At 36.5% G+C, this 21,739-nt stretch overlaps 1 protein-coding gene across 5 annotated transcripts in view; it reads right to left on the minus strand.

The window, feature by feature from the left end:
* Positions 1-19,932, minus strand: part of LOC139965697 (AP-1 complex subunit gamma-1-like) — a 40,778-nt gene extending 20,846 nt beyond the window's left edge. Inside the window, exons 1-9 of one of the 5 annotated variants that reach the window (XM_071968322.1) lie at positions 19,768-19,932; positions 18,580-18,632; positions 17,459-17,521; positions 7,050-7,259; positions 6,352-6,476; positions 4,616-4,757; positions 4,313-4,409; positions 2,653-2,729; positions 2,052-2,063 (exon numbers count right to left, since the gene is read on the minus strand). In XM_071968322.1, coding sequence (XP_071824423.1) covers positions 2,052-2,063; positions 2,653-2,729; positions 4,313-4,409; positions 4,616-4,757; positions 6,352-6,476; positions 7,050-7,250 — 654 coding nt within the window. In that variant the 5' untranslated portion in view covers positions 7,251-7,259; positions 17,459-17,521; positions 18,580-18,632; positions 19,768-19,932. The remainder of the gene's footprint in view (positions 1-2,051; positions 2,064-2,652; positions 2,730-4,312; positions 4,410-4,615; positions 4,758-6,351; positions 6,477-7,049; positions 7,260-17,458; positions 17,522-18,579; positions 18,633-19,767) is intronic. The other 4 variants (XM_071968320.1, XM_071968323.1, XM_071968321.1 and 1 more) reach the window with 4 other exon arrangements.
* Between the last annotated feature and the right edge of the window lie 1,807 nt (positions 19,933-21,739).

Genomic DNA, 21,739 nt, shown 5'->3' on the forward strand with positions numbered 1-21,739 from the left:
CACATGTACTGTACATGAGACACTTGGGTTCTATGTGGTTTAGCATACGTACTGCTTCAGCTGTAAGAAGTTTAAATTTCTCTCATTCAGGTTTACTATGTACACTTTACACCCTTGATTAAAATGACTATTTGGGGGCTTACACTATACACAGTTGAAGTCATCTGTAAGACTGCAAATATATTTGAATGGCAGAACAATACACACAAAAGTTTTGACTTGCTATATAGCTCAGGCTTAGTAGTTAGTAGACGGACTGGAAAGATGCTTGTTCGCATGCAGTCTTGTGACGATACTATTGTACGATTGCTAGAACTCTGTGTCAACACAACGTACTGTTATGAAATAGAATGCAGATATCCTAAAGGATTCTAGTTGATATTTAAACTGAAACAGCGAGGAGGTGAGGTCAATGGGCATAATATATTCTGACAATATATTCTGACATCACCAAAATTTTAAAAATTCATCAGTTTTCATTCTATGCAGTGCCTTTGATGCAGCTTTCCTATTATTCTTTATAATTTCTGATTAAGACAGAAATATTAGACTGAAGCTTGGACACATAATAAAATTTCAAAGATTGCAAAACTGTAGAAAGAGCAAGGCTCAGTAATGTCAGAATATCAATTTTTCAGAGCTACTGTAACTAGTATCCCCCTCCCCTCCCCCCCCCAACTAATCTTAATAAGATGCAGTGTAGGATTACATGACGGAGTGACACATGCAAAATATTCCTGCCCTTCATTATGACAAACATTCAGACATTCATGTAGCAAACCATACATACAGACAATAAATCTTCTTGTTTTAATTTAGTTTTGTAGACCTGTATCAACCTTATAGCCTATAACATGCAGCAACAGTGGAAATTGACATCTCAGGGGACCAGGCTGCTGATACTTTCATGCAAAGTTTGATAACTCTCTTCTCCTCTACTTTCCCTTAACCCATTTCCTCCACTCTCCCCTCACCCCTCACCCCCCACTGCCAATTTGCTTTAAAATATAAATTTCTTCACCCTCCACTGAGCCTCTATCAAGCCGTCACAACCTCTTTTACTCTCTTGTTACATACATATTATCATTGTGCAATGTAGGCTAAAAGATGTAATTAAGGCTTCGGGCCACATCTGAAGAAGTCATTAGTCCAAATTGGAAGTGAAACTAGAAGAGAATGAAGTATCTAGATGTGGCTTATTGGTACAAGTTTCCAAGGAGAGGATTTTGTATATACAGATTAATTATATTGAAGACTCTAGCAGTCAAAACAACAATTCCAGGGAGCAAACATAAATTGACAGAGAGTCATTGGTCAGTTAAAGAGATGACACTTTACCCAACAAAATGCAAACACAAGATATCAATTGTAACGAATGCAACATAAGGCAGAGTTAAATACATGATAGTCCCTAAAACAATACAATGGCCCATTAGTCAATTCGAGAGAAATTTCATTTAAATCTGTAACATAATGGCCTAAATTTATCAAGTTTGTACAACTAAATCACAGCCTGCTATGCTCTTCGGATAAAAGTGAACTTAGTACCAGTGAAAGATGGTAACAGACAACAAAAATATGGTACCACATGAATGGGGGGTGGGGGGGGGACTTAAATGTAAACAAAAATACATACAGTGAAAATAATGTATTTATACAAACTAAAAGATTTTATAAATGATTTTTTATTCTACATTTCCCATTTTCCTCGCTGAAAAATATGGGTGTGCTCATTGCTGTTGAAGCAGCCAAGAAAAAAAAAGTTTTGAAAAGTTTTCATTGGAAATAAACTTCCACTTTCTAAAGTTTGGCATTCAGTTCAAAGTATAGAAGACCTATAAAGATTAATTTCAGAAAAGAAAAACAGGGAAGTCTAATTGGTAACTTAGTATTTAAGGCTGATGGTGCAGACATGTTAACTTATGAGTGATTCTCTAACAGATGCAAATCCTTTGAATTTCCACCACAGATAAGACTGAAAGACATGCAGAGAACCTTTCCCAAACCCAGAAGAGAAAAAAAAAAACTGTTTTAAAATTATTTCTTTTTACCTCAGGTTCCTGCTTTACATGGCAACAGGTAATCAGAAAGGACAGAAAAACATACATTAAAGTGACATATAACATTTGAACAATACCAACAACAACACCATGCACAAAGGATAAGGGATTCTTTGCCAATATGCTTAACTGGGGAAAAAATTTAAACAGTTAAAAAAATAAACAACCCTGTTGAGGGATTCAAGACTACCTAAACACATAACATTAATCAACCTTGTGGATCTCAACCCCCCTCCCCCTCTATCCTCCCCCCACCCCCCAATGACTAAAAAGGAATAAATATACAACTGTCACTTCAAAAGCAAAGTACTATCTGATTCTAGATATTATAAAATATGAGATAAACATTTTTTTTTAAACATTTCTTGCCTTTAGATCCATCATGTCTTGTAGGAAATCCACCATATACTAACAAAAGACAATAAAGATTCAAGACTTTATCCAAACCTCCTTTCCACTTCTCAACACCCTCCTCTGTCTCCTCTCCCACCCCCACTAAGAAATTCTAGGCACTGATTAAAACTACCAGAATAAAGTAGCATGAGAGAATAGGTATCAAATATAATTTTATGAGTTGATTTATAATACGTACCTTTCTGAAGTGAACTAATGTATCTGGACTCTTTGTGCACATTTCAGTGACGAGAATAACTGCCGTTAACTGAACACCTTTGAGATCAAATGGAAATTAAGAAAAGCACAGTCAGTGATTATACAGAGCAGTCAATAGACACAGACTAAATACAGAATACAAAATATATTAATGTTTCTACCTTTAAGCCTTCTTTTCCTTTTCGGTTTATGAAATGTAATTTTCTTTTCAAACTACTTCTACTAATCTTTATTGCTAAATTTTATACCATGTTTTACATTCATAGAAATGAAAGCTTTGCTCCTGCTTTAGTATAATATCTATGACAACCTTGCAAAAGCATATATGCAGTTTATATTACCATCATCACTGGTCACAATACTACTCAATGACAGGCAAGCTATCTCTCTCCTAGATCTTCACAATCATCAAAGACTTAAAGGGTGTGAAGACTCGCGCAAAAAGAAACGTCTAATGCCGGTAATCTGACCTAGTTTCGAATGAGGTGTAACAGAAGTGTTAGACACCACCATCAATCCCAGAAAATGCACACACAGCGAGCTACAGTCCGTAATTAGACACTAGTGTACAGTTAGTAAATACAGCTGCAGTCAATACTAACAGCACAGTGTACAAAAGATATAGCAATGGACATCTCAGGTCCAGCTAAAGATAACAAGGTATCACGTTTCATTACTGTCTGCATTTTGTAGCGACACAAACAAAACGTCACTTGCAAGCAAAAGAAAGTTAACTTTTTTAGATGGCCGCACGCGGTTTGGGGCGAGTCCTTAATGCCTTTAACAAGAAAAATTAGCACAAACATCTAGTAATTGAGGCCAAGCCAAAAATGATGTTTCATTTCATCCGTGTAATCTATCGCAGAAGTATCACTTTCATTACTAGACCGCTCCAGTAAGCAATTATATCTTCTCAGGTTTAAGCTTCCCCGAATCTATCACAACTCTGAATGTTCGTTTATCTGATCACAGGGAACTGTGACGGACATAACCTGCCAATGTATCTGATACAGAATATCCACTTATGATGATGTATTTAATGCCATTCTTGTGACAGCTCTCTGGTTTTCCTCTCAATACCTCAAGTCCCTATCATGATACCATAACGTCCACACCATTAGCGATCATATACGATATCACAGGTTTCTATTTACTTCTGACACTTACTACATATCAGGTTATTATAAATTTGTATAGTCTGCAAGGCTACAGGAGTCTAGTCAAAGTTGACACTTCATGTTGTATACATTGCTAATATTGTAACAAGATTTCTTCTTCAGTTTTTTATCTGTTTTTACCTTTATTATCATATAGCAGAATTTCAAAGTATTTGCAATTGTATTTTCTTATACCACTAGTTTTGATGAAATACTTACAATAAAGGCTAGAAAATAAACAGCTACAAAAGATGTACATTTTTACACAAACTAGTCGGACAATTTGAAGGTCAACCAAATATCCTCAGAGAATATTGCAAAGACATTAGAAGAGAAACTGATAAAATCTATATTTACAATGACAAACCTAGAGCAAATATAAACACACCTAAAGGTGACTCAAGCATGATCTGAAATGCTGAGGCAAATATTTTCAAGGATGAATTTTTTCCGGGGATTTATCCAGAGAAAAAATTAACATACCGTGGTTTTTGTCATTGAGAAGCGAGCGAACGGCTGGGATGAACATCTCCAGAAGCTCTGGTACTTTACGTATGATGCGAGTGGCACAGAGGGCAGCCTTCAGAATACCAAAGAAGAAACAAGTGTTGAGTAAGAGAAATATTAAGCGAAATCCATATGAAAAGCAGTATCAAGGTGTGGAAGCAGTATTCGTTATCTAAAAACAACATATATTAACAAATATCTTTTTTATCAGAGTGTGTTCCTTGCTTTTAGTTTACTTATTTCTTTAGTTTTTCTTGGGGTAAATTACAATAATCTCACCTTCTTTTTGAGGTAAGTATTGGACACTTTGAGCATCTTCTCAACCTCTCCCGCAAGATCACGACTCATCTCTGGAGAACAGATGCTTCCCAAACAGCTGAGAGAAAGACCAGCTATGTACTGAGTGTTATGACCCATGTCACTGGAAGAACAAAGACATCGACACAATGAAGTGGAAGTAGAAAGCAGCTTCGTTTCATTTTTAAATGGCAGAGCTACCACCACGGATTACTATTCTTCTCTGCACCATCAGGCAGAGTTTGGTAAAGCCATAATATTATCGGCAACTTCTGAGGCAATGTCTCTCTCCATTGTTTTGCTTCTTTTGTTTGTATATTACTGTTGATGGGATGGGGGCAGTGATGGGAGCAGGGATGGGAGCAGGGATGGTCGGATGGGAGCAGGGATGGTCGGATGGGAGCAGGGATGGTCGGATGGGAGCAGGGATGGTCGGATGGGAGCAGGGATGGTCGGATGGGAGCAGGGATGGTCGGATGGGAGCAGGGATGGTCGGATGGGAGCAGGGATGGTCGGATGGGAGCAGGGATGGTCGGATGGGAGCAGGGATGGCAGGATGGGAGCAGGAATGGGAGGATTTGAGCAGGGATGGTAGGATGGTAGCAGAGAAGGGAGAAACCATTTAATTTAATACAAAATAAGACTATGTAACTGAATATTAGAAACTGTTGATCTGCTTTAACAGCTTGGGTAAATTCATAGCCTGTATAAATGTCAGAAGGCCTGATGTTCCATTTTCAAACAGGATTTTTCCAAATGAAAACTGACAAGGGTAACAAGGGAGCAAGAAGACTGATTAACTTCCAATGGCTTTACGGAACAAGTCACTGATAGACATTTAAACAGCCAGAAGGCGTCTTTCTTTCAAAACTGTGACAACTTGTTCGAATCATTTATAGACATATGTGCAAGTCATTAGGCTTTGTGATAAAGAGGCCAAACACTACAGAAAAGAACAGAAGACAGTTCTTAAAATTGATAAGAGCGACAATTTTATGAGGCTAATCAAAAAAGGGCTTTGAATGGTTACTTTCCAAACTGTCTCGGAATTCTACATGTACAAAACATTGGGGAAGCCAGTATGCATTACTTAGTAGTAAGTGACAGATAATCCCATCATACACCCTTTCTGAACCAAAATTATGATCATAAATACCCAAGATGAACCACACATTCATAGCTATTTCTCCAAGAAGGAACATTTAACTGACTATACAGATATAGCAATAGTACAACTACCTTGACACCTCCAATAAACATCATTTTTTACAACTTTTCAATCCCTCCCAAGATCACATCCTGGTTGAAGATTTCAACTCGATCAGGCAGAAACTTAAGGCAGACACTAATTGCACCGACCTGATGTGACTTTCCATGACTACTTGTTGGGTTGTAGTACATAACAGAATTTGTTTAAATATATCACATAAATGTCCTTCATGCTAAATGCCATGAACAACACAAATTAGAGGCGTGAAATTGCTGCCTACCATGAGTGTGTACTCCATGGTGAGAATCATAAAATGAAACTTGCAGACCATGGCATAGTGACAACCCAGCTAAATCACTCTTAGAAGAGGGCTGTTTAAAGCTTGTGTCAATTTGGCAAAGGTGCGGTGGAGGGGGGGAGGAGGTGAAAGGGGAGGTTGGGTCATACTGTCAAGGCAATTGGTAGTTTATCGCTGAACCCTGACCTGTGGATATCTATGCATTCTTACTTTTTCATTGAGTTGGTGATTAGTAAGTGGACGTCGTGCCTTTCATCCAATAGTAAGGTAGCACCCAGGTAACCGATACGCTTGTCTGTAAACCTTGGAGATGCAATGAGCTTCAAACACTCCAGCTGAAAAAAAAAAAAAAAAATACAAAACATTACCTTTATAAAGAAAACTGCAAGTGATTCCTTACTAACTTTACTAAAACAGCATTCCATACAAGGACAAAATATTGCCTACAACTACATATAAAATACTAGATGAACAGGTTAAGCCTTCCACATCATGATCCTGTTACTGTAGTAGAGAACAATACACAGATCTGAGATAAACAATACCCTTGAACACATCTATCTTTGATGAAAATTTACATGGATGAAACAAAAACTGAAAATACACAGCTGCCTTACAAACACTGTTGAATTTTTGACAACTTAAAATGCCTTTTATATGTAATCCAAAAGACTTTGATGTCCAATCAAGCCATCACAGGATGGATGACTGTTTTGGATTTTTCTAAGGAATAACAATAGTCACCCAAATCCCTTCATTTACTACAAAATTTGAACTCTAAAACATTGTCTCTTTTACCACTACAGCTTTCACAGTTTCCATATCCTCTCCCACTTCCCGACTACTCAGTCAAAAGTCTATGGGCATGTTGTATTTAAATTGTTCAAGTGAATATATTCCGGTCTCACCTGGCCAAAGTGAGCTTGATAGCCAAGCATGTGAATATAGAGTACTTTAGCGACGTTTCTACAGCGGTAAGTGGAGTCCTCATCTCGAAACATGTTTCTGATCATGGCCATCTCCTTCTGGACCACTGACCTCTCGTCTGCTGCCGTTCGGGCCGACCTGATGTTCCTGATCAGGTCTTTCAACCGGATAGGTGCTGGCATCTTAGCAAGCTGTCAACAAGATCAAGACAAAAGGGAAAAACAATGATGCTTTTGTACGAGCATACTGTAAACACCTACAGTAATGTGACATTTTACCACCTTCTTAAGAAATTTCGAAATATGAAAATTTACACTCATTGAGAGTTCAGTAAATGCGTTCAAAACAAAAATAATCAGGTTGAAATTGATTGCATTGGTTATTCCATATTCTTGAAATGTTCCTCTACGTAGCACGGCCACTAGCAGTCTAATACCTTTTACTAGCAACTGTGATGTGAGCACTATTCATCATTACCGTGACGTCGTAATGACGAAGCACTCTGACTAAGACAGTCTTCCTTCACCTCGTTTTGCACAGAACCGTATAAAATATTCATTATTAGTGAGGAATTAAAACAGCTTGTATTAGATTAATTCTCTGCGTTTCAATAAGCAATGTGCATGGCAGTTCAAACTCCAAAGTCGGTCCACAGACTGAGAGACGAGATAAAATATCACATCGAGTTGTATGATTGCAACGGTACCCCAAAGCGTTACCTCCTCTCTAACTTTTTGTAAAGTATACTAGTGTGTGTGTTTTTTTTTGGCTAGCCTACTGTACTCAATTTTACAAGATGATACTAGTAACCCCACCTCCGCCCCCCTCCTTGAGACCACTCACACCCACCTCCGCATCCAATCATAAATATATACTGTACATTCATTAACATTTGAGGGAAACCATTATTGCAAACAGTGTGCATTCTGTAACATATCTCAAGATACAAGTCAATAATACTTTATTGTAAAGTCAACCTGACCACCTGCAGTGATCTTTATCTTAGAGTCATGAAGGGATTCTCAGTTGAAATCAAATAACTTTGATCTAACATGAGGATCGTCACAGGGATTCTAGAGATGGGGTTCACTACTTATATACAGGCTGTCCTTACTAGTCTCACAGTTTGTAAGATTCTAGGCTGTCCATGTTAGATCATAATACAAACATTTTGTGAAGCATAACTTACAAGTGAGAGCACACTATAGATTAAACCTGAATTGAAGCCTTTAATCCTACACTACTACAGTATATACTGTGATGGCTAAAGCTTCATTATGCATTCAATTAAGCAAAGGTTTCCTTTTTGAATTTATTAAATTACTGAATATTGGTGTGGACCCTAATTCTTTTGATCAATGTTGTTGTGTATTGTGACACTTCCAAGTTAGGATTAAATTTATTCCTCATATATCAGAGCTGAGTTTTGTTTGAAAATCAATCCCACTGGCAGTTTGCATAGGCTTGCTTTCATCTAAAGCAAACCACAGAACCTAGTATACTGTATATGTTATCCTCAACTACAGTACAAAACCATCTGTAGGTTGATTTCAAAACTTACTTCAAACTATGTTATAACTGGTCATGCATCAACTGGTAGCTTGCATGAAGCACACATAAGTTCTCAACTCTAAGCCATGATACAAATTTGAAAGAATCCCTCGTTAACAATAATTAGTAATCTGATTCCACAGATACTGGTCAGAGATCTTCTGTTATATAGAAACTTAAGATTACCAGTCCTTTGTAGCAGCATCAGACGATGAGTGGATATAAGAACTAGATTACATGTGATGATCCAGTTAAACCTCAAACATGGTGATTGAATACATTTAGTAGTGCAGATCTTGAGTCTTATAAGCTAAGTGCACAAATTAAACTGGTATTCCTGGATTTCTCTTTTTTTCTTCCTTCCATTTTCTTTTTATCCAACTTTTTCTTTTAATGAGTTAAGAAATACATTTAATTAGTAACTGTTCACAAATTTATGATAAAAATGTGTGGCTACACTATGTTCTTTTTAATGTTACAATACCACATCGTTATGTTTTTTTTCCCCTTCAAATTCTCAATGCCAGTTATGAAGAAACTTAAAAGTGCTGGCAAGCCTTGATTTAATTTTTACATTAACTGTGAGTGACACACTAGAACCTCAAGGTGAATGAATATTCATGAGATTGAGATACCACGATGGTGCTTATTATCGCCTTCTTGCTCACTTAAGGAGAAATCCTGTCTCTTCAATGGAAGCAGCTACCCTGTAAATTTAACAAACCTACGTATACAGTATTCAATGTCCTCAGTGATATACTGCTGTATTAAAGAATACTTCACATAGTCACTGAAGTCAAGTATTAGAAACTGTTCAATGCCAGAATACGTAGATAAAAGCTATGTACCGTATTAGTTCTGAGATGCTAGGCAAGTCAGAATTATTAAAAGGCCTACAAATGTAAATGTAATTTTAAGTAATAGGCCTTTTACATAATTTACAACATGTAAAAGGCCTACAAAATGTAAATTACTGTATGTAAAAGGCCTATAGAATGTAAATTATTTAGGTAAGATTCTCATTTTCACATCAGGTGTTAAGTACTGCTTGCAGCACATAAGTTTAATCTAACCTAATGTATGTTTAGACAAAATAGGTGAAATTCATTTAACTAACTACAGTATGGTGTGTCAAACAAGATAACAGATAAGGAGGATGTCTCATGACTCGACAAGATATCTCCATTAATGTAAACTGCTGTTGTATGGGTATCATCTTCTGTGAACAGGTGACCAGTGTGTGTTGATAGTCCATCAGCTTTACAGAATGAGTATATCATAAATCATGAATCAGGTGCTAGCATTAATTGACATATCATGTCTGGCCACTGTACCACCTATTGAATATATTGCACGTAACAGCTGCAGTGTACATACAGTATTTGGAACTAAACTTTTCCCCTTCAGGTTACAACAAAAGTTGTTTGAAAGGTCATAAATTACCACCAAATATACAAAAGGGTGGAATGTGAAAAACTTCACAAAGTATGATAAAATCCTGCAGAGTGCTTTCTGTATCATACAGAATGATATGTGTGGCGAGGGTAATACAGTTTTCGTGGTCAATGTCATTGTACCAAACAGTGCTGGTGTTAAATAACTGACAAAGTACACAAACAACAAAATACCTAACATATCAGCTTACACATGTCCATAGATCTTATCACATGCTTCTTACTGTAGCAGACTGAAATTTGTGCATCACTTAAAGCTCACCAAATACAGCACTTGGTGCTCTAAAGTGTATAATTTATTGTAATTAACTGATTTCTCTCTTGAAGGCTCTGATATACAGTATTCCATCAGGTAATGTATGTATTACAGGAAGTTTCCTTTACCAATCACTCCACCATCTTGTTTAGTAGTAATTAAACTATCCTTCTAAGTTCTATGTGTGTACATGTAATGTACTTGTCAAACATCAGTATTGTTTCTTTATCTTTATTTACATAGAAAATGTTAAAATATGCAATACAACTTGTTCCACAATATTGTGCCCTATGAGCTATTAGATGCAAATTGTAGAATTATAGCTCACAAATTCACACAATTACTGTGCAGACTGCAGACAATGGCACAAAACTTGAAAGATCAAGTGAATTCCGACACCCATGCTTCAAACCTTTTCAAACTATAATTTATTCACTTCACATATTATTTGGCTCATGCATACAACATCCCAGGTGACAGTACGCAATGTTACGGCTAGAGTTATTGATCTGCCTTTAAAGTGAAAGTTACTGCCAAAGCATGTACATATATAACCCTGCATGCACATATATATAACCCTGTCTACCATCACTTACAACATGCATATTGAATACTTATGCTCTAGTATCGACACCAGCACCCAAAATATTGTCCCAGGTCCACAAGTCTCTACAATTTCAATGCAAATTTCAGTGCGTATTACTGTTCACCTTGTACCTAAAAAATAGATTATCTGTGTCTGCCATGTCACATCACATTCTCCAAAAGAGCTCTTCACGTAGATCAAAGTTCACTAATTCTTTCACATTTACTTTTCAATCATACAGTTTGTATTTTTCATTGTTAGGGTATCTCAAATGTTACTTTGAGTATTTTTGTTTCATACATATTAGCACATACTGATTGGTTGATAGTCCTCATCCATGTACCTATTTTGGCTTGGTACTGTAAAAGGTCAAACAGATCAGTTGTATTTAAACTATCTTGCCAAAGAAGTGAAGTTTCTCCCATTGGGAAGCATGTGCCAATCCAAGCCACAGCTGTTAAACCGTGGATACATGCCAACTCAATCACTAGTACACAGACTGGTTAGCACTGTACATTTGTACAATGCATGTTTTAATATAAGTTAATGACATGTGAACACTGAAAACATTTCCATACCTCCCCTCCATCTTGTCAATTTAAATGCCCGAGCAGAACTGTCTGTAGTCCTGTGATATGTGACTACAGCTGCCGTGATAAGAGTCTCGACGATTTAATATTTCAATATGTGGAAAATGAGACAGTGAGCAATACACACATATAGTACAGTAGTTATGGTTCAAAATTTCAGGGACCCTGTAACTTTTTTTTTTAAATCTTTCTATGAAGGGTAACAAAAATCATGCCAAAATTATATGAGCATATAGAACTATCATATGCAAGGTATATAAATGTCAGTTTCAACACAATTATTAAATTTATTATGGTACACAATGTATGAGCTTCTGTACACTGTACACAACCCTTTCAGTGGCTTGGCAACATATTACTGTACTATGAACACAGATAACATGTTACTGTAGGCAATCAAATTCATTCATAGATGTTACCATAGTTGAATATAATGTACAGTAAATGCTACATTCTAGTCAAATTGCACAGTTGATGACTCAATCTTTGATACCAGAATTCTGTAGACCTAGAATCAACAAACATTTCAGACAAATTCAGAGAAACTAAGTATATTAAGAGAGAACCAACATGATAAAAGAAAGTGCGGAGAAAAGAATGTAGAACTGTCCAACGGTAACAGACTAAGATCACAATCTTGTTGATACAAAGGTCATAATGGTCCCCTCAAATTTGTTTGTGTTTACCTGCATTATTTTGATCTATTGCTGCTTAATACTGTACAAACATAGGAGAAATTGGTAAGACAAAGGATAGTTAATTAACTCGGCACTGTGTACAATACCCGTACAGCATAAAGCAGTATGAAATTATCAACAGTCTCAAAAGTCAAACTGCTGTAGAGACTTCTACTAAACTCTCAAAATTCTATATCAAAGCCAAAAAGAAATATACTTGTCTTTATGTCCATGAACTGTGTTGTCATAACAAACAGACATAACATATAGAGCATCTCATAAATCTTGATCAAAGAAACATATATAGCTGATGTCTGACTAAAGACAATCTCTTCCAGCTACTTACTATACAGACTTGACCAGCATTTGAGCTTCAAGATAAACAAGCTCTCTGATGATATACTATCATACATTAACAAAATATGATCTCTTCCCCCCACCCCCCCCCCCCACCCCCCCTCTTCATCTCTGCAGGTGGGCAAAAGTACTATGAACAGCTGAGGCTATTTTCAGACAGAGTGTTTATATTTTCCACTAATCACATAATTACCAACTTCAGATTACAAGGTTTGTTTTTTATTAATTATACACTGGTCAAAATGGCTATAGATTATTTCCTTCGTCCTTCCTAAATATGTTGTGCTATTAAACTAACAAGTGCACACAAACATGCACATGTATGTATTATAACCTACAGTAACTTTGACATATCAACATGTACTTAATTCATATAATTATACTCTGGCCAACTACAAAAAGAACCTTTATAAGATGTAAGACACTTTAAAATAAAAAAATTGTAAAGCAACCACAAATACTGACGGAAGAAAAACACACACACAATTTAATTAAATACAGTTTAGTCCTCTTAAAGTTATTAAAGATTTGTATGGACCATACTCTACAGCATAGTAAGTGCAGCCTTCACTTTGTGCTATCACATGATCCCATGCACCTTTCTTCACCCTACCACCTGTTATCGCACACACTAACCGTAGGAGGAACATCATTCACATACAAATTACAAGACATAATTTTTAAACCTTCATTCAATCTCAAAGATGGCTGAATTCCATACTGCAGTATATTACATGATGTTTTTTTTTTTTTGTCAGGTTAATAACTTCATTTGCTATGTGCATCATCGGTTTCTTAATGATAATACCAAATTTTCCTCCCAAACATGAAATGCACCTGATGTAAAGAGAAAGCCTTAAAATAGGACACATTTATCAAACTTTTATCATTAATGTACAACATATACAGTACCTGACGTTGGCCCCATGATTAAAGCAGCTAAAATACCTCTCAGGATGATTAGGAATGTCCCTTTAAGCAATTTTGCCCTCCCCCCCACTTTTCCTGATGAGGAACGAAAGCTTCCTCTTTTCTGGTTTGTATGAAATCAAACAATCAATATTCCTGTGAGCTACTTTCGATGGTCGTATTCGGAACCGCAGTGACATTACAACTTCCTTTGACACATTCAATTCAGATGCAAGACACCTTAACTGTCAGACTACTGTGTATATATATACTCTACATACTGTTCACTATTTTCAACTCTTTAGGGTAACTTTCAGCTGTTTTATGCTGAATCAATACTCATCATGTACAGCCTAGAAATGTTGGCTACTGTCTAATGGAAAAATTTAATTCCAAAACATTTTTAAGCCTCAAATCTCCATATTTACTGTAGGTCTGAAATTAAGAGCTTAAAGCCTACTTCCTGTTTTTTCTTAAATCCGCCTGTAATGCTTACAATTAACAACAGTATTTCTACTCACTCTAAATGTCAGTCTGTAAGAGCCTTAACAAATAGTTGAGATTATAAAACAATGACCCTAAATTTATCCCTAAATTGAAGTTCTTTCATTAAATTTCCTACAAACAGCTTCTGCAGTGGGCACAGTGAGTATTATATGACAGATAACAAATGTCATAGTACACTTGCAACGGATATGTACCTCTTCATTGATAAATGTTCTTCTATTGCAAATATTTCCAGAGTTCAGAATAGGAATAAGTCCTTATTAACTAGGTTTTCCCCTGTACATGAGATTCAGTATCCAGGTCTAGAAAGCAAAGACAACTTACCTTGGACTTAATCTTCTCAGCAGCCTATCAAAATGCATTACTACACAACAGAAACACCCAACTACCCCCCCCCCCCAGCCCACCCCTCCCTCTTTACAAGTCCTGCTAAGGCACTACAGATCATGATCAACTCACTTTAATGCAAGATTTGATAACCTCTGGAATCAATTAAGAGAACTGAAATTAAAACTGACTTGAAATTAGATTTTTCAAGATTCAACTTAGCAGTCTTCCATGTGTTCCCAGACTGGAAGTCTACAGTGATAGTAACTGAATGCCAAGCTATTTGGCTGATTGATTGTAACAACACTTCATCTTGAAATATTAAAACTGACTTACGACACACCATTCTCAGCTACACAGTACTTAGTACACTACAGTACAGTCCAGTATATCCAGATCTGCCTAAGTTTTGCAAATTGAGCAGCAACCTGATAACATGACGAGTCAGATCCCAATCCCGTTGGTTTCTCGCATCATTAATGTTCAGGCCAGATGACAGGCATGATTAGTATCCAAAACTTGTTGATTATTTACAATTTAGTTGATACTTGCCCAGAGTCCAGGGAATCATATACTCCCTTTTACCCATGGCACACAGAAACAAATTGATAACCGCTAATCTTAAGGTACGCTACAACCTTCCCTCTCATAGTTCTCTCCTTACAGACTAGTGTAAGGTTCCTTCATGTTCTAGCATTTAATACCACGGTACTTACTGAATTTCACCTGCTTTCAAGTAATCTGGAACCTCTCAACGGTAATGTAACAATGCGACTGGCAACTTAAGGAATGCAGTGGAAAACTTACCCGAAGACAGTCTACAACTTAATTGCATGAAATTATTCCTGTAACAACACAGGAACAGAAAGGGTAGGGAAAAAAAGTTGCCTAGAGGGATTTTGATAAATGCAAAGAAAGGTAAAACAATAAGACTGCAAGTGATAAACTTGTCTTTACTGAAAACATCTGCATTTACCAAGTTGTAATTTTAAGGAGCTCAAGTCATGGAAGTCTCAGAATAATAATAATAATATCTCACATGAGTAATTATATCTAGAAGTTGAAACAGGAAGAAAACATGAAATAAGGAACTAACTATACTTTCATTTCTATGATATCTGTATTTAACCACCACTTTAATCACTTTCACAATATTCTTGCTGAAGCTTCATTGGAGAGAGTGTGGTAGTCAAGTGCTTAAGGCAATGGACTTGCAATCTATGGTTGGCAGGTTCAAGTGCTAACCAGATCATTACCTTGTGTCCTTGGACAAGGAACTTAATCTCCATTGCCTCTCTTCACCCAAATGTATAAATGGAGACTTGTGAGGTAACTTGTAAATATAGTTGTGTGCGCTGGTTTGTGGCTGCACCCTATGGGTAGTCCCCCGGGGCCCATGGAGATGTGGTGCACGAGGAGGGATTGTCTGAATTGTACACACTTTAGTGTGTGGGTGTGACAAGTTACCAATAACCAGGGGTAAGTGTTTTTAAGTCCTGTGAGAAGGCCTTGGCCTTGAACAAGACTGTAAACCTTCAACTTTCATCACACTAAAATGGAAAAAAAATCTTACATTAATTCTCAATGCAATCCATTTCTTGCATTCTTTTTCTATTTTCTTTTTGCCTCTATTTTTCCATTTTATTTTTCTTCCTCTTTATTTTTAACAGGGAGAGAAGCACATCCAGTTGTGTGTTCATTAGCACTGCCAGAGACATATAAACATTTGAAATTGTACCTTGGACCTTCAGTACTGAAGATACATAAAAGTATGCAGTGCTAGAAATGATTATAACGTCATATGCCGTACGTGCAAATATCTGTATTTTGTGATACTGATGACAATTCCAAATTTTTGATGATTATTATTCTGTTGTTGAAAATTCATTATCTTTTTAGCAGGAAGCCAAATAGGCTCCTACCATCTGCTGAAGACAGCTGCTACCTTCGATGATTGTAAGAATGCTGAGATTCAGATTTTTCAACTTTGGTTTTACAAATTACAATGCACAATGACTCCTATAGACTTAACCAAACCAATGTTGGAATATTCTCAACTATGTACAGTTTTAGGTACAACCGTCTTTTTTTTTCTTTCCCAACTTTTCAAACATACATCACTACATCGTATCATAGTATGAAAACTAGACATTTTCAGATACATGCAATAGTAACTTATAGATAAAAAAAATAGAGTATGATAAATATTTTCCAAACCGCCAAATTCAATGTGATGCCACAATTTACATATTGTAATAAACACAAACCACCCTATAAAAGCAGTAATAAGAGAGAGGTGCAGTGACACACTTAAACATCAACAGCAAAGCAAGCATGTAAAACATTCCAGTACATTAATAATGTATCTCCTTGTTGCATGCTTTCTTTTCATTTTATGATTGGTAGTGCATGGGAGATGGTGATAATGAACCTTGCCAAGCAGTGGGGTCAGTCTCTATATAAGCAGAATAGCTGCTCTTCACATCTCAACCTTACCCTTTGTTACTTAAAAATTTACAGTTAAATTCAACATTTTTAAAATAAAAAATGCTCAAAAGATTTATGGAAAAATTATTACTTTAAATGAGGTGGAATTTATTTCAATAACCATCTATCATGTTACAGTACATCAGCAGTACAAATAAAGAGCGAGTTAGTGGGCATGGACAACATCTGTACTTTGAAAAGTTCTTTTTCACTTCATATTGAGTAATTTCATTGGCCAAACCTAGAAGAGGTTTGCTCAATCTTTGTATTGATCTAGTTTAAGAGACAATATGGCATAAATAAACAATTAAGGGACATAAGTTGCTATTGCTCTAATCTTTTTAACAGAGAAACTTGCGATGAAATGTAAGGAAGCTTTTCTGATTTATCAAACCACAGAGGGCTCACTTCTTACTTATTCTGTTTCATGGTGTATTGCTCAATTTTACAACTCAATTCTACAGCGATACAGCATAATTTTTATCAAAATCTATCCCCAGTTTTTAGGTTCAGAATAAAAAACAAAATTCTATACATGGGAAATAAGTAATAAATTGTGAATTTTATAACCCAGCATGCAGAATAAACGACCATTTTGATGGAATGTTAATATGTGTGAACTCCCACAGCAACAGTTAAACCCACATATCCGGCCAATCATGTCACATGGAGATGGACAATGTACCTACCTGTGGACCTTCCTTTTGTGTTTAGTTTAACAAATTTGTTGGGATTACTTTGTTTGGTTACAACTTGGAGGAAAGATAAAGGAAGAGAAATGTTACATTTCAACAACAAGAAACAACAAAAAAGATTAAAATTTGGAAAATACTGACAAAAATGTAACTGGGATATTTTGTAGACATTCCACTGCACACAATGTCAAACTGTAGGTTACAGTACATGACTTGTAGCTGTAGCACATTTTCTTGTTTATTGTTCAGGAACAATGTAAACCATACAAAAATATGCCCCAAAAATGTCCAGAATAACCTGCAACCCATTCCAACTTTTACCCAAATGAAGGCAACAGAGTAGTACATTCCCATGTCAGACAATCACTACTTTAAGCTACTTTGTACTGTTCAACTTATGGAGAAGATTATCTCTATAGTGCATTAGTGAGAAGTTTGACTTAATGGATACACTTCTTGAGCAGACGTTAAGACATCTTGTAATAGAGTCATTGTAGCCCTATTATTATTCTACACCTTGTCATTCGATCATCTATTAGACTGTGTTTTTACAAGGTCTCTCTTATAGAGACATCAACATTGCGACTTTAAGTCCTCAACACTGTTACTAGAAAGTAAGTCTGATACTCACAAAAAGTGAATCGAATTAACATAAACAGCAATAAAAATATCCAGTATCCCAAATTTGCAAAATGCTAAGCAAAATTATTAAAATTACTATACATATGCAAGCCCAACGTTATATAGCAACTCTTTACACACGAAGCATAGCATTTTATAATAGAGACAAAATTCAGTCTTCAAAAGTGCTACAGAAAGTTTGAACACTAAATTATTCCAGGCTGCATAAAAGTGAGTTACAATAGGTCCATGTCGTCTTGTCCAAATCTATGACTAACCTGATCAACTAACGGTAGTTGCCAGCTGACTAAAATAGCCAATACAGCAATCGCAAATCATAAGGGTCCGAGTAAAGGATACAATGTTGGTGGTGACATTGGGGTGGGAGAGGCTTTGATAGGGGTGACAAAGAGGTTCATAAGGAAACATGACATGCTACCAGACACTGCACACTGATGTCACAAAAGCTTGAAAGACTTATCAGAAGTACTTACCCTATCTTCTATGGCTTGTATAACCGACATGATGTCACTCAATTGATTTCAAACTAGAATTCAGGAACAAAAGAGACACAGAAAGTTTGACAAGTGATCTCACCAGATGCAAATAATTTACCAACACCAACTCTTATCAGACCATAATGTAGTATAGTTTTTAGCCGTAGAATGTTAGAAGCATTAAAGTTACGGTAAAAGAATTTAATCAGAGATTAATGATCATGATGCTGAAAACCACACATATTGCCTTGGTAATGCCTTATTCATCAAAATCTATTTAACTATATAGTAATGAAAAGTCACAACTGAATTATTTTCATCTTGTTAGCTTGAACCATCCAAGGCAATATTTGAAACACAGCATGCATATATGTGATAAATTTAAAAGGGGGCAGAGACAGAGCATATGGTAGCCCTGACAATGGAGGGGAGAAAAGGCTAGATGGGATGTTAGATCATTGGTGAATTCTGTTTATTTCATTTACTTACTACCCTTTCAATAGTACTGGTTGAATTTCATTTTACCTTATAAAATGCTTCTAACTACAAATACTGCACAAAATAGCTTGTTAACCCTCTTCTAATAATGTTCACAAAGACAAGCAACAAACAACTTTTTTAAACTGTTAAAGCTGATTGTGTTTCTACTTGCATCATTGCATCCACTATCAAATCATTGCCAATATCATGTTTTGAAATGCATGCACGTTACCATAACTTACAGTTATATATTTAGGCTCGCAACAATAATTCATCCACTGCTACCAGTACCACATACAAATAGCTTGTTTTAATTTCTGCTTTTTCTTTTAATGGATGGTAATGATAAAGGCCTAACTTATGCTAGTGCTTAGGCCTAGGATGATCCAAGCATAGGCATATACAGCCTTTGCCTTTAAGTTTAAGTTAGGCCTTACCAAACAGGACTTGGCAAAAATGCCATAGCTACTGTAATTTAGCCTTGTTTAGCAATGTGGATTTGTGTCAATAGGGCCTAACATAAGTTAGGCCTACTGCATATGTGTAACAGTATGGACTTATCAATGTACATTGTGCAGCCTATCTCAACCCCACCGCCCACTTCCGTACGTATGTATACACTCTCAATAACGCTAGGCGTCGAGCTAGTTCTATATGCTGGATGGATTACCGATTTATTTCATACCAAGAAATTTCTAAGCTCACCTATTAATGGCAGTAAATCATAACAAAATATTGCAACTTCGACGCTTCATAGAATCATTATCACAGCAACTCTTCTGAAGTTACAGATAAAATCTTCTACACATGTACGTGGAAATAGCCCAGTAAGAAGATTAGTCGGTGAGGAGTTGGATTTAGACACATTGGTACGTTCTGTTTTTCAAAGGATCAAAATAAAATAAGAATTTGTGAATATCTTCTTTATATTTTCAAAGAAGCTATTTGAAGATTCAAACTAATATTCAAAGATGGCATCATATTTTTCTTTACTCAAAATCAATCAAATATAAACGAAATTAATGATTTATTCTTAAAAGATATTTCTTCAGTTCACTCCATTGTAAATGGCAAATCACCAATCGAATAGATGGCGGTATTCATTATTGTTTGTAGAAATCTGGCTGTTTAAGGGAAAAAGTTGTGTTTACGAGAGGTGGGCGAGAAGCAATATCCGCGGTACGGTGCCGGGGAACCGCCATAGGCCCCTGGTAGGGGTAAAGGGGCAAATTCCTCTAACACATTGAGGACCCCGACATCTTCCGAACTTACATCAGCTTCAAATCAGCAGATATTTGGAGATAGATGTGAAAAAATGATAGTCAGTAGAACAATCTGTTTCTTTGCCACATGGCGTATTCGTTTGGGGGGAGCACCGGGTGTGGAGGGGGTCCAAACATTTCTGAATCTGAATGTTAAGTCGGCAAAAATCCTACTAGAGAACAAAAACGCCAACCGAGCGCTACAAAATATGAGTTATAAGTTTTTAGATTACAAAACAAGAGTTAGTTAGTTTATCTTTGTAACATTCTAGACTAGGTGCATGCACAATGTCATGGCAAAGCATTCCAATCTTTTCAAGTGCGGGGGGGGGGGGGGGGGAGGAAGGAAGGAAGGAATATTCATATAAATTCTTTTTAGCGTACGAAACTTGGAAGTTAAGTTCATGTTTATTTCTTGTGTTAACAGTTTTTGTTAGGATTATATTATCTTTATCTTTGTGGGGAGGGGAGAACGTGCACCTTCTCATTTTCCCTTTTGGCGACGCTAATGGGCAATACTGAAGAGGACATCTAAAAGGAAGAAGCGACTGTAGTCCAGGCTCAAGTTCTCCCCTTCCATCTGTTTTAGGCTCTCAGAGAACGTCGTTCAAGATTGAAAATATTATTACTCACTGGCTTTCGTATACGAATGTGCAAGTATGCATACACATTTACCACTGTGCAAACTAATACAATTGAATTATTTAATGTAGTGCTTTCCAGCTAGCTTCTTAATATAGTGCATCGAAATGGTATTGATGAAGTATTAAAATCATAAAATATATAACCTATAACTTCGCTCAACTTCGCTTTGAAATATTGATTCAGGAGGACTAGTTGTGCCATCTTATGGGGTCGATGTGTTCATGTCTGGCTGTGCAAATTGGGAGCACGGGAAAATAAGTTGTGAAGGCTCGGGAAATCTATGGAACAAGAAGTGTATTCATAATAAACTTACGAAATGATAAAGAATACATAAAGAAGGCTCGCGGAGATGTTATTGTTCCCCGGGGTCCGACTTGGTACTCTGGGTGTGACCTCCATTTTGATATCATGTAAGCTGCCATTCCAACTTAAGGTCTTCGTTTTTGGTGCATTTTGTACATAAACGAGAAAGGTTAGAATAAAAATTACGGAACTCCACCTGCACTGAGAGAGAATGTAGGCTACATATGGGAGAGAACTCCCAAAGTTACGACGGGAATGTTCTGCAATCATTTCAGCAATATGGTTCGCATATGCCACAAATTTTAATTGAATTTTCATCAGGATCACACCTACTGAATGGGAGATTGGGCGGTTTTAATATATATGCATGGATAGGAGGTCACGTGATGAGGTAAACACCATGTTAAGTGAGAGTTCCTGGAGCAGCATAAGAGCGAAAATTACACGTTTCCTTCAAACAGGTAACT

Source organism: Apostichopus japonicus, chromosome 3, assembly GCF_037975245.1.
Source record: "Apostichopus japonicus isolate 1M-3 chromosome 3, ASM3797524v1, whole genome shotgun sequence".
Taxonomy (NCBI): Eukaryota; Metazoa; Echinodermata; class Holothuroidea; order Aspidochirotida; family Stichopodidae; genus Apostichopus; species Apostichopus japonicus.